The sequence below is a fragment of the Ruditapes philippinarum genome, unplaced genomic scaffold, assembly GCF_026571515.1.
Source record: "Ruditapes philippinarum isolate M1 unplaced genomic scaffold, ASM2657151v2 ctg5755_1_1_1_1, whole genome shotgun sequence".
NCBI classification, from domain to species: domain Eukaryota; kingdom Metazoa; phylum Mollusca; class Bivalvia; order Venerida; family Veneridae; genus Ruditapes; species Ruditapes philippinarum.
The window spans coordinates 54,806-70,156 of NW_026861131.1; the positions used below are offsets into that span (position 1 = coordinate 54,806).

At 32.7% G+C, this 15,351-nt stretch overlaps 1 protein-coding gene across 1 annotated transcript in view; it reads right to left on the reverse strand.

Annotated features, from left to right (window-relative positions):
- Positions 1–15,351, reverse strand: part of LOC132714651 (X-ray repair cross-complementing protein 5-like) — a 32,182-nt gene that overhangs the window by 3,016 nt on the left and 13,815 nt on the right. The window contains 11 exon segments of the mRNA XM_060697555.1: positions 767–863; positions 1,984–2,096; positions 3,215–3,287; positions 3,752–3,845; positions 4,905–5,098; positions 6,428–6,503; positions 7,580–7,640; positions 10,126–10,234; positions 11,257–11,394; positions 13,739–13,801; positions 14,634–14,743. Coding sequence (XP_060553538.1) covers positions 767–863; positions 1,984–2,096; positions 3,215–3,287; positions 3,752–3,845; positions 4,905–5,098; positions 6,428–6,503; positions 7,580–7,640; positions 10,126–10,234; positions 11,257–11,394; positions 13,739–13,801; positions 14,634–14,743 — 1,128 coding nt within the window.

Sequence of the window (15,351 nt, forward strand, 5' to 3'; positions counted from 1 at the left end):
AATATAGGTTTTTATAAAGAATATACGGAGGAAGAAATCAGGGCTTTTATTTTACTTGACACACCAATAAAATCGACTAATCAATTTTTGACTTACTGAAGTTCTACTGTATAATTATGCTTCAAGATATAAACAGACTCTTTTAATTATACAAACTAAGTTCCATCATATATTCCAGTGTCTAAATGTATTTATAAAGGACCATCAGGGACAATTTAATTCAGGTTGGATTGTTTTAAATAATTTAATCCCCATCCCTATCACCCCCACCCACAACAAAAAAGGCAACTTGTCAAAATGATATGACATCAGATCGAACAAATAATATAGTGTGTCATAATTATAAACATTCAGTATTGGGTGAACATATGACAAAAACAAAACAACTGATGTATTATTTACATTGCAGGAATACTTCAAACAAAACAACAGTGAAAGTAATTAGTATAGCCTAATTCATTCACAATTCAAATAAAACTTAATTTTTGCTACTAATTATCCAACAGAATCTAACATAACATATCCATTGCTCAAATGATTTTAATCCTCTTAACAGTTTTTTTGAAGTCACATTGACATTGTCAAGGTCATATGGAGACTAGCTAGAGTAACAGGTGATGGTTACATCATCAGTTATTCCCCTTTGGCATTATTTCAGGTACAAACGGGCATCCATGTAGAACCTACATAAAACCTAGATTCCTCAGATGAATTTATTTCAAACTATGTAAGTTAACAGTAATGAAATACATGACAAATCTTTTACCTGCACATAATTTGTCAAGGAAATCCCTTCTTGCCTTTGATATAAGCGTCTCTTTGAACTCTTTTATAAATGTATTGTAAGATTTTGCCTCTAATTTCTGTAAAATATAATACCATTATTTCCTCTCAGTTTTAATCATATATCAGCTATAAGGTTTGCTATCTTCACACAAACTCACTGTATGAGAAATTACAATGAAAGTTCAAAAATAAACACTATGTAAATATGACTAATAATTAACACTATGTACATAAGACCAAGTCATTTTTAGAGATACCATCGATAGAAATGATATTGATGTACCATTGATATTTTTCTGTTGATTAATAATTGATACACATTTTAGAAAATCAATAATTTTGACTTACTAATTGAATGCCTAGAAATTATGAAAAATTCACCCAAAACATATACCAGTATACAAAAGCATACTTTATAGCTGTGATGACAAAATCTGGTCAAAACTCATGCAATAGGCATTATTGCATTTATAAACAAGACAGATGTACATAAAGCATTTTAAGAGTATGAACAAGAGCTGGTATAACTCATTAAATGCTCATGCCGGCATAAATAAATTTATAATTTGTAAATTTCAGTCAAATTTATAGAAATTTTGTCAACAATTTGTTTTCCAAAAATTCAAAGAATTTACATCTTTTACTAACTTTAACCTATACATTTAAGGGATACTCAGGCAAAATAATGACAATAAATATTAAAATGATCTTTTGAAATCAAATCACGCTAAAATGACATTTCTTAAAGTCCCAGAATGAATGTCTGTATAAATTCTATATATTTTGAGTTTGAAGCTTAAATAAATCTATATATGTTGAACGGAATTTAAACACCAACAAAATCACCAAATAGTTTTAAAACAAGTCAAGTGACTTGAACAGACCCTTGAGTTAAATAACAGATATTGTATGATTGAAAAAAGTCTAAGTCATTCATTTGACAGGTTCTTTAACGTTTCCAGACTTCACTATTACAACTATTGTGAAATCTTAGCGCTCTAACCTGACCCACACGAGCCACGTTAGGAAACCATCATTTTATTCTTTATATGGAGAAAAGTTTTGTTCCTTTGACAGTCTTGTGTATTCATTTTGAGGCCATTTACGGAATAATGAATGAAAATATCAAAACTAAGAAATGAAAATTTTGCCTCTGTCTCCCTTTAAAGTTTAACAGGGCTGCATGAGTGTACTCACTTTTATACATTGTTCCCTAAGACATTTAAGACAGTCCATGGCTTTCTCATAGAACTGGTCACCAAAACTGTCCAGTACTATCTGTTGTATTCTTTTCTGCATCTGACCACAAGCTAAAAACATGTTTAAAAAAAACACCCTCTTATATCTTATAATTTTTTATTACACCTAGGTATAACTGATCTTTCTTTTACACAAGTTCATACAATAGATATATGACTTCTTAATGAAGATAGGATAGAACCGAAACCTTTTAGAGAATAAATAACCTCAACCTGACGTATTATACTTCTTCCGTTTCCTCATATTATGAAATATATTACAGTAGAACTTCTATGAGTCAAACTTCGATTAGTCGATTTTCTACATGTGTCGAATTAAAACGAAAGTCCCGAATTTTTCGCCTATATATTCTTTATAAAAACCTATTTATGAGTCGAATTTTATGTGTTGAATTTTTCCATGTGTCAAAGTTTTTTCATGGTACGTATAGAATAAATCGAGTACAAGTTACCACATATAAGTCGAAGTCCTTTGATTTTTTTGACACCTTTGATCTCAAGATATTTTTCACACCTTATCTGGCCGCGAAGATGATTTCCAATCAACTTTGGTGACAGGTGTTAATTACACAGCTGTGTCTTTACACCGCCTTTGTATGCGTTTAAATGTGTGATAAATTGTTACCATTCAAATTGATGTCGTGGTTATTGAAAGTAAACAATAAGTACTACATGTACTTCATGTACTTTCATTTGAGGACATCCGTAACCCGGTGTCGCGTGATAATCACACGCCAAATATTTACTTAAAGCTGGTTAAGTTATCGCCCTTTTCTATTGTTACGCCTTTTGTAACTTCCTTGTTTACGTCAACGGGTCGAAATTTTGTTATGAAATCGAGACCGATTCATGAGTCGAAGTCCCGATGTGTCGAACTTTTTACACATGTCCCTTCAACTTCGACTTACCGAAGTTCTACTGTAATTATATTCATGTATTACTTGTATGAAATGACCTAGAGTTATATTGGAAGTAGAAGAACTAAAATGTTCAGAATTTTTGGAAAGATAAACTTTTTTTCGTTATTAAGTCAATTCAAGCCTGTTCAAGTCATATGGCCAATACACAACATTACCCTTGCTGAATATCTCTCTTGTGGCAAGCAAACAATTTTTAAGGGTTGTCACTGGGATTTCGTTACTGCTTACAATGTATATTAAAAAGTTTACCTTCTTCAAATTTATCCTCATCTTTCCTATTTACAATAGCAACAAAGTCATCCACAGGTGTTGTTGATCCAACCTTTATAAAAAAAAATAAATAAACCTGTCTCTTCATTTTTCCTAAGAGGTTTTTAACTCATAATTCAAAAATATTTATCATTCTACCTAACCCCATACAATAAAACTTAAAACATTTCATAGTGAAAAGGCTAAAAGCAATTCAGTGCTTAAACATCTAGGTATAAGACATGTCCATGTAATTGTTTCTGACCAGACATTATTTGTTGCTACAATTTAAATACATTGATAAAGATATCATTTTTAAAACAGGACAAATCCATAACACACACATTCGTCTGCATGTTATTTGATTTTTGTTAATCTGCAGTTTTTATTTTCATCTGACGCAAGAGTTATAAAAACAACAGGGGATTTTTTTAATCTACAGACTGAAAATATAACCAATTTTAACAGCATTTAAACTGATGATATTGTTGGCCCATCTGTTTATAATGAAAATCCTGAGTGTGGCTTTAAATATACCTCAGTAACTTTAGATTTAGCTATATCCATGATGCCACCATCGAGGTTATCATCGACCTTGACTTTCTTAGCTGCAGGACCATCTTCTTCACCACTGTAACACATACAAGTTAATGTTAGCATTGATTTTGTCATAATTCAGTAAAACTTTCATATAACAAGTCATAACACACCTTTCATTATTATAATATAATGCTTGATTTGATACTTGAAACAGCTTACATTGTTTGTAACAGTAATACAAGCAGAATAGTAGAGCTGTAATCGATTCTGTGTAAAGCACATAATTTCTATCTATGGTAGCTCTACAGGGAAGTTAAGAATGCGACTTATATTACATACCGTGTATAAGTTGATATTTCCACATGTCAAAGTTTGCTAATTTAAAATTCCAGACATTTCATATGAGGAAATATTATCAAATTAGTGACAGGTTGGTTGCTATTTATCATAGAGGAATCTTAGAGACTTTTGTCAATTTTGCGAAATTCCCAAATTTTTCCACATTGCAAACTTAACCACTTAAACAATATGTTACATATATTATTATGTTAGTAAACTTATATTAACCCTTCACCTGCTGATGGCAATGGATTCTAATTATGCAACTAGTACAGACCAAGAATGCTAGATCAGCCGGCACACCTGTGGCAGCTGAACATAATTTGCAACGTTTCCTATTTGCTCAGTACAAATATGAGATTTTCTTTAAAATGATAAAAACAGTTTTTCCTAGACTGAAAGATGGGAGTCCAATTAAGATACTTACATGTAGCAAAGGAAGTGTTTAAGTAATATGATGTACCTTATTTGACAATAACAAAATACACTTTATGTCATAAAACTAATTCAACTTGCGTATGTTACAGTAACAAATGCACACTTTAAATTGTTATAATGTGTCACAAGGGAGATAAATGAGTGAATGGATAAAAAGTGAATTTTATAAGGACTGTATACATTACATGTATTTTTACAGTCCCCCATTTAGCATTAATTGTCACAGGGTGTGAAAATGACAGACAATTAAATTAACAGGGTGAAAAAACTGTCTTTCTTGTTGTATTCAGTTTTGTTCTGACATGCAAAGGATTAAACTGGAGATCAATAGTTTGACAAAGAAGGCAAAAAAAAACCCAACAAGTACACATACTTTTCCTGAAACATTTTTTCTCCGGTTTTCTCTTCTTTTTTCTTTACAACCTCAAGTTTGAATTTTTCCTTTAGTTTATCCATACTTTGTGAACAGTTCGTGACAACTTCCTCTGGTGGTTTAAGATAATTGGCTATAAGGGGAGACAACTCAGGCAGTGCATCGTCTGGATTTAATGCCCTGTGCTGTAAACACTGAAAGTGAAAGGCAACTGTTGAGAAATACAGCTTTAGATATCACTCAGTTATGTTAAAGGACCATTATTGTGATCAATATGTTAAATATAATATGATGAGGGACCATATTGTGATCATTATGTTGAATACAGGATGTTACGGGACCACATTGTGTTCAATATATTATGTCAAAAGGCCATATTGTGTTTATTTTGCTGAAGATATTATGTTCAGGGACCATACTGTGATCATTATGTTGAATATATTAAGATGACGGACCATATTGTGATCATTCTGGTAAATATATAATGTTGTGTTCATTTTGTAGAATATATCAAGCAGTTTCTTAGAGCAGCACGCCTCCAGATTCATGCTAATTTTCATGAAACTTTTGAAAATGTATTAAAAAGTAAAAGTTTTGTCAAATGAACAAAGAAATTAAAGTTCACATTGCAAAAAAAAAAAGGTCAAAATATGCATAAATAGCCCTTACGCAGTAGAAATATGATAAAACATACTGCAAAATCGGTCATAAATCGCACATAACATGGAAATTATTACTTTTATTTTGAACCTTTTTACTTTTCTTAAAATCTCAGTACCTTATTCTCAAGTTTGATTTTCTTGAAATATTTTGGTTAATCTGGAGGCATGCAGCTTTAAAACGTGATCTTAAAAGTCATATTGTGGTCGCATTAACATTGTTAACTTGGACATCTGGCATATGAACTGACTATTTTAATTAAACAGAAACTCAGTTACTGTCAGTGCAAGGAGACTTTCAAAACTAGCATGGTATGACTTCTAGAAGGATAAAAGGGAGTTGGGGGGAAGGGGGGGGGGGGTATCACTCGTGTAAAGTAATGTTGAAACTTCACCAGCAGTTTGACCTATGAAGACGGACAAGATTTTCTTTTTATAGCTCTGGCATCCATTTTATGCAGCAAAGCGAAACATGCCGGCAATATGCACAACTAGGGATGGTACTGATCACTGTGATTAAGTTTCATTGAAATCTCACCAGCAGTTTGACCTGTGAAAACAGGAGAAGATTTTTCTATTTATAGCTCTGTTGGCCATTTGTGCAACAAAGAGAAACACACTAGCTATATGCACAACTATGGCTGGTACTGATTGGTTTGGCTAAAATCCCTACCAGGAATTTGACCTGTGAAAGCCGGACAAGCTGTATGCAGATGGACAGGCAGAGAGATTTTTGGAAGACGTAATTATAAGCTTTAAGTCATAATTATAATGTATGCTGAAATAATGAAATTTACCGAATCTAACTGACCCTTTCACCATTTAAGCAATACCTCATATTTTAGCAAAAAAAGTATACAGTACCTGATATAATCTCTGGAAGTGAGGGTTAAATATCAACTTTGGCTTTAAAACTTCACAGGGTTTATCATCTTCATCTCTGAAACAATTAAATAATGTCCCTATCTATACAATAATTAAATAATGTCCCTATCTATACAATAATTAAATAATGTCTTTATCAATACAATATTTAAATAATGTCCTTATCAATACAATAATCATAGAACACAATCATGGACTATCAACATTGCATATTTTAACACACTCCACTGAGGTTTTTTTATCATTTTGGGACAGAAAATATTTTTTTGCAATAAATGTGATACAGGTATAGACTAATTACTTGGGTGCAAAATGTCAGATTATTCGCTCACACTGTTGTTCCAGAATAATTATTTGAAAAATTGAAAAGCCTTGCAACAGTTTTCACTCAAAACGGGCTAATATAGCATAAAAATACAATTTTCAATTTATTTCTGAATATGTTTCTAAATCATCTTTTGTATTTTGTCTGTTTTAATGTTTTTAGGCTTTTGGACCTCTGTGGAGTTCCTTTATGGAAAAAAAATCTATTTATACAACGTGCCTTTTAGAACAGGTAAGACTACATTTTTAATTTAAGAATAAATCATTTTTTTATAATTTCCTATTTCTATATTTTTTAGTTTTCTTTCTTTTTTTAATTTGTAAGTTTAGCCAAAACTGAGTCTGTTATGTACATAGTCACTTTAGAGCAATAACTGCTTAACTTCTATTAAATTTAGAAGGACTTAACCTGTTACTGCACTAAGGTGATGATAAATCATTATGGTGTTTTTACGGCTTAACTGCAACAGGAAGACTTCAGATGCACATTTAGATTTATTGCATTCTTTTCAATGTCTATTCAAGGAGGGGGGATGGGGGGAACTTACTCATATTTTTGAGAAATCCCCCCTATTTATTCAGAGGCAGGGGAAAAAATTTACATAAAGAAAGAAGGAAAAAGATCAACACATGTAATAAATTCTCCCTTTTCGATAAAAATCCCCAGTTTGTTGAATCCTAGAATAGAGACTGCTTTTTCGGATCAGTTTTAAGACTAAATGCTTTATTATTTTCATCACTTAACATTACTTAACAACTTCATCATCTGTTAAACTAAGGATGTATATAAGAGAAAATATCACTCACCGCCCTGCTGTACTTAAATCCATACTTGTTATTAAATCATCAACAGCTTTACACTGGTCCTCTACAAAAAAAATCATTTGGTATAACAATCATAGTTTGAATAATTAATTAAAGCCGAATTAACAACTTGAATCACATAAATAGCAAAGTATTCCACTAGTTTCAAAATACAGCTGAACTCAAAACAAGAGAGCCATAATGGCCCATTATTGCTCTTCATGATATGGAAGTGCTCTGGTAAGCTAAAAACTAAAGAGTACAATTACATTCTCAAAAGTTTCTATTTTGTATGAAATCCAATTTACTTGAAAGGTTTGATTTTTTTAATTATATTACAATAACCTATTCATATAATGGTTTGGCATTCAATTGACAGATATTCCTATAATTCAATACCGTAATAAAGCTGAACAAAACTAAAAATAATGAGGACAAAAATTAGCTCAAAACAAGATATGTTTGTAAAACATGTATGCCCCCTATCAGCAGCCAATTAGTCATGTGATAAGGTTATTATGCATGACTTCTGACCCAGTGATCAAACAATTAATAAGGGTTATCAAGTATCTACTGGTCATGACCTTAACCTTTGACCCCTTGACCCAAAACTCAATAGGGGTCATCTGCTGGTCACGACCAATCATCATACAAAGTTTGAAGTTCCTAGGCCTAAGCGTTTTTAGTTAATTGATCGGAAACTGTTTTAACATACAAGGTCAATGTGACCTTGACCTTTGACCCCTTGACCCCAAAATCAATAGGTCATCTGCTGGTCATGACCAATCACCATACCATGTTTGAAGTTCCTAGGCCAAAGGGTTCTTAAGTTATTGAATTGAAAGCATTTTTACCTACAAGGTCAATGTGACCTTGCCCTTTGACCCCTTAACCCCAATATCAATAAGGGTCATCTACTGGTCATGACCAATCATCATACCAAGTTTGAAGTTCCTAGGCCTAAGGGTTCTTTAGTTATTGATCGGAAACCGTTTTTACCTAAGAGGTCAATGTGACCTTGACCTTTGACCCCAAAATCAATAGGGGTCATCTACTGATCATGACCAATCACCATATCAAGTTTGAAGTCCCTAGGCCTAAGGGTTCTTTCGTTATTGATCGGAAACCGTTTTTTACCTACAAAGTCAATGTGACCTTGACCTTTGACCCCTTAACCCAAAATCAATAGGGGTCATCTGCTGGTCATGACCAATCACCATACCAAGTTTGAAGTTCCTAGGCCTAAGGGTTCTTTCGTTATTGATCGGAAATCGTTTTTACCTACAAGGTCAATGTGACCTTGACCTTTGACCCCTTAACCCCAAAATCAATAGGGGTCATCTGCTGGTCATGACCAATTACCATACAAGTTTGAAGTTCCTAGGCCTAAGGGTTCTTTGTTATTGATCAGAAACCGTTTTTACCCAAGAGGTCAATGTGACCTTGACCTTTGACCCCTTGACCCTAAAATCAATAGGGGTCATCTACTGATCATGACCAATCACCATACCAAGTTTGAAGTTCCTAGGCCTTAAAGTTCTTTAGTTATTGATCGGAAACCGTTATTGCTTACAAGGTCAATGTGACCTTGACCTTTGACCCCTTGACCCCAAAATCAAAAGGGGTCATCTACTGATCATGACCAATCACCATACTAAGTTTGAAGTTCCTAGGCCTTAAAGTTCTTTAGTTATTGATCGGAAACCGTTTTTGCTTACAAGGTCAATGTGACCTTGACCTTTGACCCCTTGACCCCAAAATCAATAGGGATCATCTTCTGATCATGACCAATCACCATATCAAGTTTGAAGTTCCTAGGCCTTAAGGTTCTTTAGTTATTGATCGGAAACCGTTTTTGCTTACAAGGTCAATGTGACCTTTGACCCCTTGACCCCAAAATCAATAGGGGTCATCTACTGGTCATAACCAATCACCATACCAAGTTTGAAGTTCCTAGGCCTTAAGGTTCTTTTGTTATTGATCAGAAACCGTTTTTACCCAAGAGGTCAATGTGACCTTGACCTTTGACCCCTTGACCCCAAAATCAATAGGGGTCATCTACTGGTCATGACCAATCACCATACCAAGTTTGAAGTTCCTAGGCCTAAGGGTTCTTTAGTTATCACTCGGAAACCATTTGGTCTACGGACCGACGGACCGACAAGTGCAAAGCAATATACCCCCTTTTCTTCGAAATGGGGGCATAATTATCTTTTATATCAGATGATATTCAGCTTATGGTCAAAGGTTTTGTATTTACCGGAAATTAGTAATAAATTTTAAAATAGATGTAAACGGTCTACATTTTCATTTTATGCAGTTTATATACAGGTTTAACTTGCAAGAACTACATTAGAGCAAAAATGCCAAGTGCCACAGTTAGTGATAAAACAGCATTCTTATAATCAACAAATATAGATCATCTTGCCCTGCTTTATTTTATTAGAATCCACCGATACATCTGAAGCCTATTTCATGAAAATCAGAAATTAAAGATGGTCAGCTCCAATGTGACCTCTGACTAATAAATTTCACATATCAATAAATACCTGAAGGTTTGTATTTTTTATTTGTTGGATTTTCTTCTTTCACTGGTAGAGATCCAAATGTAAACTGTCGAACATCTTCCATAAAGGGCAGCTCAAACCAATATAAACACTGAAATTATAACAACTCTATGAATGACAGTGACCATGAAATAATAACAACTCTATGAATGACAGTGACCATGAAATAATAACAACTCTATGAATGACAGTGACCATGAAATAATAACAACTCTATGAATGACAGTGACCATGAAATAATAACAACTCTATGAATGATAGTGACCATGAAATAATAACAACTCTATGAATGACAGTGACCATGAAATAACAACTCTATGAATGACAGTGACCATGAAATAATAACAACTCTATGAATGACAGTGACCATGAAATAATAACAACTCTATGAATGACAGTGACCATGAAATAATAACAACTCTATGAATGACAGTGACCATGAAATAATAACAACTCTATGAATGATAGTGACCATGAAATAATAACAACTCTATGAATGACAGTGACCATGAAATAATAACAACTCTATGAATGATAGTGACCATGAAATAATAACAACTCTATGAATGACAGTGACCATGAAATAATAACAACTCTATGAATGATAGTGACCATAATAACATATCCATAAACAACAATGTAACACATGAATCACTTAGTTCTTTTATTCACATATAACACTGCAATGGACTTAAGGTACTTTTTTAACTCTTACTGTTGAAGGTTTCCTAAATTTACTGCAAACCAGTCAGCTCAAACAATATGTATATGATAATACCTAAATCACCCAATGTAACAAGAATTGTTCATAATACAGCACACTCGACTATTCTCATTGCATGAAGTTTCAACACCAACTTGCATGCAAACATTATGCGCTTTCTACTACCTATGCTATGCCATGTTTGTGCTATTTTGTATTTCACAAGAGGAAAAAAAATTATGGACAACAGTTACATCAAATGAATTATAACATATTAACAAGATTTGCTTGGACTCTTCAACAAGCAAATAGTGACAGATCACATACATCCATTGCATTTATAATTACTCGGCTTAATAAGCTTGGATTATTTCTATTTTGTTCACAATCAAACATTGTATAATACGTACCTCGTATTCTGCTTTTATATGTGGAATTAGACAACCCACTCTAGGACTAGAAGCTGCATTATACACTCTCCTCGCTATGGCAACCATGTTAGTCTCGTACAAGGCATTTATAACAGCTGATAATGCTACAGCAGCTGCCTGTTGTCATAGAAACATTTATCGTTGATATATATACCATAATACAGAGTTCCAGATAATTTTTTTACACTGGGGGTAATTACCCCCACTTTTCAGAATGTGGGGGTAAATTTGAATATATCGTAAATCTAAAGGGTACAATTAAATGACTTACTTTTTTGTACAAAAATAATATGATCCTTTGAAAATAAAATATTTTTTAATGAAAATACATTAAAGATATTTATTTTGTATTAATTTAGCAGATATTCAGCGTGAATTCACTTCAATTGAAAGGCCTTTACCATATTCTTATTTTATTTTATATTGTTTACAACAAAAATTGGTGACAATACATAAACAGTAACATTACAAATAATCATCAATCAATTGCCGATTTCTGCATGTTAATTGCACCTTCATTAGCCCATACATGTTTATGTGTTTATGTGTACTTAATATGTTTTAGTTTAAACGAAATTTATTTCATTTTGTTTGTGTACAATGTACTTGTCTTATTATATTGAAAAATGTGTCTTGACTATTGAAAATTGTCATTAATTTTAACTTCTTTATAACTCATTTATTATTATGTAAGTTAGTGTAATAATTTTACAGAAAATGGACCCCATTGGAAATAAGCTTTTAGCTTAATGGGCAATCCTAGGGTTACATAGAACATACTTATTAATTAATCTTATAATTATTTCTGTGCATTTATTTGTGTGTTTTTATATATATGCAAGTTGATTTCTGTGATAAAATTGTATGTGTATAATTATGTCTATTCCCTGAATAAATCGATACGATACATTGCCAGCTTTAAATTTATGACAAGTCAGATATTTCATTCGTACTTCAGTACCAGTTGTGTGTTGCGATTCACAATTATGTGCGCCCTTTCCGTTTTAAATACACAATCTAAAATGTCTTCAACAATAGGATTCACAATTGTTTTAGTGTGTAACTGAGTTGCGTTAAAAAATTGTCAATTTTTGGAAGCAGCCATGATTTACGTCTTTATTAACAAACGCTTGCAATTATAAATGGAAATCAAGCCACACGTTTTACCAAGCGTCTACGCGATTAAGACATAATTTGACTGGTTTATAGAATGAAAAGTAGTTGGAAGTATTTTGGCGGGTATTAAACGGAAAAAGATACACAGTCAACTGTTAAACGGAAATGGAATCAGCTGTTTCGAAAATGAAAGTACACACCAAATACGCTTCGATTTTTCATTCTTTGCGTATTTAATTTATAGCGTGTGTAAATGAACGCAACAAATTTGAAATATGGTGCGTATTTAGCTGCTTTTGAAGCGTAAAATACGCCGATACGCACGTTATCTGGAACTCTGATAATAGCATGAAAATATTATATATATTTATAGCATATAATAACTTAAATTCACTTTAATATTTTGTCAAGCAAATAAATAAGTTATGTTAAACTATACTTTTAAAAGTATCCAATTTATTCAAAAGATATATAAGGCGTGACCTCTGCAGACACTGATATCCTTTTCAAGATATTAAACAGCATGTTTATCTGTAAATAGTAACACATTACCTCATAGAATGTTTATAAATACCTCATAGAATGTTTATAAATAGTAACACATTACCTAACAGAATGTTGAACTATGAATAGTAACAATATTTATGTAGAGGTCGCTCAACCTGTATATAGGCCCCCCCCCAACCCAACGTTGCAGGGCAATTTAACCCGAGGGCTTTTATTTGCACAAACTTGGTAGACACCCATAAGAAGATGTTTCATGCTAAACATCTAAGCTCTAGCTCATTGGGCTTTTTAAAAGAAGATTTTTTTTAAGTTTTTACTATACACATATAGTTAAAAACAATGACACCCCTGGGGCCGGGCCAGGGCTTTTATTTGAACAAACTTTGTAGACACTTACTAGAAGATGTTTCATGCTTAATATCTAAACTCTAGCTATTTGGGTTTTTTTTTTTTCAAGAAGATTTTTAAGTTTTTGCTATACACATATAAGAAAATCAATGACCCCCTGGGTAGGGCCAATTTTGACCGCAGGGCTTTTATCTGAACAAATTTTGTAGACACTCACTAGAAGATGTTTCATGCTTAATATCTAAACTCTAGCTATTTTAAGTTTAAGTTTTTTCTTTCAGTTGCCATGGCAACAAGAGTTCTGCATGGAATTAAATTCTTTGAACAATTTTTAAAGGTGACCACCAAAGGAACATTCCTGTAAAGTTTGGATGAAATTGGCTTAGTGGTTTATGAGGAGATGTCATTTAAAGTAAAAGTTTATGGACGGACGACGGAGGGACGCCGGACGAAAAGCGATCACAAAAGCTAATAAATAGTAACACATTACCTCATCCCCTTTTTCTGCTACTACAGTCATAACACCATCACCCATCATCTCGTGTCTTTTTACCTAGAAATAAACCAAAAGATTCTTTTTGTGGATTTCTTTATTTTATTATTATAAACTTGTATAGGTTCAAATTTTAAAATTTAACCGGAATATCCAAGTTCAAAAGTTTGAGGAAATAAATAAAAGTGCTTTAAATTTGTGTCTCATTCTACACATGATTATCATATATATTGAAACAGCATCTACAGTGTCTATTCTAGGATTCGAAAAACAGGGGGGATTTTTATCGAAAAGTGAGAATTTATTACATTTGTTGATCTTTTTCCTTCTTTGTCTATGTAAAATTTTCCCCGTCCTCTCAAAAAATAGGGGTGAATTCTCAAAAATAGGGGTGAATCCCCCCATCGACCCTCCTAGAATAGACACTGGCATCTACCTTTACCTAACTTTTTTTTGGGGGGGGGGTTAAGTTTTACGTTGCACCAACACAGTATAGATCATATAGAGGCTTTCCAGATTTATTGGTAGAGGAAGAGCTCAGGTGCCCTTAGTGCATTATTGCAGGCACAAACAGGCACTGTTATGTAGGCTAGCTGGATAGCTTCTTCACATAAAATTATCCAAAGACCCTGTCAGGAATCGAACCCACAGTGGGGAGGGGCAAGTGGTAAGTAAACAACCTGTACCATTTTGCCACAGACGTTCTCTTATCTTTACATTGAATATAAACAATGCCTTTCATTTCTTTTTTCACAATACAAAATTGACTACAACTGAAGTTTTTAGTTAAAAAATCTTACCAGGACATTTCATCTTAAATATATACTAAGTCTTAACAATAAAATATGTTAACTTATTATAATGCACAAAAACTACTTAAAGAAATATTTACATTTTCTGCCTTTGTAAATCCTAGAACTTTGAAACATTTCTCTGCCTTGTATTTCATGTTTAACTTATCATCATCTGTCATAGGTACCAACGTGTTTCCATAGCGATGTCCTGTAACAAAAAGCTATTTTAATGACCAGAACAAATACAAGAGGAGAGTAGCACAGGAAATAAAGTTTTCAACCGTGATGTAATATTTCCATAATAATGTCTAATAGTAACCGTGATGTAATATTTCGGCAACAATGCCTAATAGTAACCGTGATGTTATATTTCGGCAACAATGCCTAATAGTAACCGTGATGTAATATTTTTGCAATAATGTCTTAAAGTAACCGTGATGTAATATTTTTGCAATAATGTCTAATAGTAACCATGATGTAATATTTCTGCAACAATATCTAATAGTAACTGTGATGTAATATTTCTGCAATAATGTCTAATAGTAACTGTGATGTAATATTTCTGCAATAATGTCTAATAGTAACTGTGATGTAATATTTCCACAATAATGTCTAATAGTAACTGTGATGTAATATTTCTGCAATAATGTCTAATAGTAACCATGATGTAATATTTCTTCAATAATATCTAATAGTAACCGTGATGTAATATTTCCGCAACTATGTCTAATAGTAACCGTGATGTAATATTTCCACAATAATGTCTAATAGTAACCGTGATGTAAGATTTCCACAATAATGTCTAATAGTAACCGT